The sequence below is a fragment of the Cariama cristata genome, unplaced genomic scaffold (assembly GCF_000690535.1).
Source record: "Cariama cristata isolate BGI_N322 unplaced genomic scaffold, ASM69053v1 scaffold23375, whole genome shotgun sequence".
Lineage (NCBI taxonomy): Eukaryota > Metazoa > Chordata > Aves > Cariamiformes > Cariamidae > Cariama > Cariama cristata.
Genome location: NW_009619526.1, coordinates 957 through 3,486, shown reverse-complemented (window position 1 = coordinate 3,486; position 2,530 = coordinate 957). Strand labels below are relative to the sequence as shown.

General features: G+C 52.2%; 1 protein-coding gene across 1 annotated transcript in view; it reads right to left on the bottom strand.

Moving 5' to 3' along the window:
* HDAC8 (histone deacetylase 8) overlaps positions 1–2,530 on the bottom strand; it is a gene marked incomplete at its 3' end in the record, with an annotated part of 8,150 nt that overhangs the window by 4,938 nt on the left and 682 nt on the right. The window contains exon 2 of the mRNA XM_009701296.1: positions 1,583–1,713. Within this exon, the coding sequence (XP_009699598.1) occupies positions 1,583–1,713 (131 nt within the window). The remainder of the gene's footprint in view (positions 1–1,582; positions 1,714–2,530) is intronic.

Below are 2,530 nucleotides of genomic sequence, written 5' to 3'. Positions count from 1 at the left end.
GTGGCGCCCAGGAGGACCTGTGGCCCCATGAAGAGGGGAGCCCAGGCTGGAGCAGGGTTGCTGGCTGGGCTTGCGACCCTGCGGGGGACCCAGGCTGGAATCATCTGTGCCTGAAGGGCTGCACCCTGGGGAAGGGACCCACGCTGGAGCCGTGCGTGAAGAACTGCAGCCCGTGGGAAGGACTCATGCTGGAGCAGTCCATGGAGGACTGTCTGCCGTGGGAGGGACCCCAGGCTGGAGCAGGGGGAGAGTGTGAGGAGGAAAGAGCAGCAGAGATAACGTGGGATGAACTGACCACAAGCCCCATTCCCCATACCCTTGGACTGCTCAGGGGTGAACTTGAGTCTGGGAAGAAGGGTGGATGAGAGAGAAGGTGATTTTAGTTGTTTTCAATTCTGACTATCCTACTCTGTTATTAATTGGCAATAAATTTAATTAATTTCCCTAAGTCGAGTCTCTTTTGCCTGTGACAGTAACCGGTGAGTGATCTGCGTGTCCTTATTTTGACCCACGATCTTTCTGTCATATTTTCTCCCCTACCCTATTGAAGAGGGGGAGACAGAGAATATCTTGGCGGGTACCTGGTGGCTAGCCAAGGTCAACTCACCACAAAAATCAACAATCAAATGTTTCCTTGCACTCAGATCATTCACAGATAGATCCTGAACCAACTTCTGATCTGTGTGCCTGGCTAGCCCGACCTACTAGCCCCTCATACCAATCTTGCAAAAACACTCTCAGTTCTCCAGCTACTCTACCAGGAAAGCCCTGACACAGTCACTGCTCTCCCCCCTAAAAACAAGACATGCACAAAGGAGACAGGCCTAGGTATGCCACAGGTCTATAGCTTGAATATGATCTACACCTATTCCAACAGCAGCCTCCCTGGAGCCATTCCCCAGCAAGGCATGACCCCAGGGCTGCTCCTCTGCCTGCAGACAGATCAGCTTCAGGAATTTAAAAGGCAGATCTAGTGGAGACTTACGAGATCAGCGCAGAATCTGCACCACTGCCTCAGTGCTCGGTCACTCTTCCAGGTCCTGAGACTAAGACCGTACCCACAGCGACCTCACTTGCTTTAACTACTGCATTGCTCAGGCTGTCTTAAGTCCAGGCAGGCAAGAGGCCTCTGCTCCAGATGTAAGCAAAGTTACCAGGCAAACAGCAGCCGCTCTGGTTTGTAGCTTCAGGCTGTTGTTCACACCTGCCCTCCACCACAGCGGGCATGTGGCAGCCAGTCTCAGCTCTGTTCCAAGGGCAGCATGTCAGGGCCTTCTGTCTCGCCTGAGATGCTCAAAGCAGCAGCAAAAGGCACTGGCTCCCGCTGTGCAAGGGACAGGTTGAGCCGCAGGGAGCAGCAGTGTGAGGCTGACAGTACCCTCTGCTGGCAATCGTGAAGACACCAGCCTGACAGGTGATCGCTGGCTGACGGGGTTCAGCAACACGCCATCAAAAACTGTTTCCCTCCACAAAGAGCCTGGCAGCCCATCTGAACTCACCCTTCTGTCTAACCTCAGCACCAGCAAAAAGCATCCTGGCCTTCATACTCAGTTAATCTCTCGCTAAAGATATGTATCCTTACCCAGTCCATACTCCACGGATTCCGGATGGTCATCATCTCCCTCCTCACTGACCTTCTGCAGATGCTGCAGGTAGGCATCCGTGTGAAAGCTCGCCAACTCCTCCATGGAAGCCACTTTTGGCTTGACTATCCTAGGCAGAGAGGAGAAAGGGAGCACATCAGAATGAGAGGCTCCAGGGTTCAGCTGGAATGCCCAGCTTTAACCTTCTCAGACTAGGAGCCTTCTTTTGGCAGTTACTGTTGAAAAAGCAAAGAAAACACCCTCTTCCTCTCGCATCAGACTGAGTGAGAAAGCCACTCAGCTGAGCTGGAGTAGGCCTTTCCCCCAGCTTGGCACTGTCTGCTGTGCCCACCCCAACAAGGAACAACCTGCAGGTGCTGCCTGCATTAACCTTTCCACTTTGCTTCAAGTTTTTTTCCCTTTTCTGCATGTTCTCCCAGTTTGAGCAATCCCCAGCAGACCCAACATTCTAGTAACATACACAGGAAAAAACAGAGTGAAAACATCCAGGCCCACACCAGTACTGCGGCAGGACACCAGCCTGCTGGGTCAGGAGCCGAGCAGCACCTCTTACATGCTCTTAACTCTGCCTGCATTCAAAGCAAAGACTGTCTGTGTCCTCAGCAACTCGCACATCACCTTTCCCATGTTTCAGCGTTCTGCAATCTGCCTAAATAAATCTTGTGACATGTTGAAGCCCTCTCCAAACCTCAGACTCTGCGTGTGTATGCAGGCAACGCAGCAGAGCTCCATTGCTACTTGAAGAATGCAAGAAGCTCCCAGCTCTAGGCTAGCCCAGCTGCTAGGCACTTCTCAATCCACACCAGGGCTAACAGCCATCCGCCTCTGTAATGGTACCTGCAGCCATTTCCCAAGCACATTAAGCACATTCTACCAAAAGAATGAGAAAGAAAAAAAGCCTTTAAAAAAGTCCCAATGGGACTTCC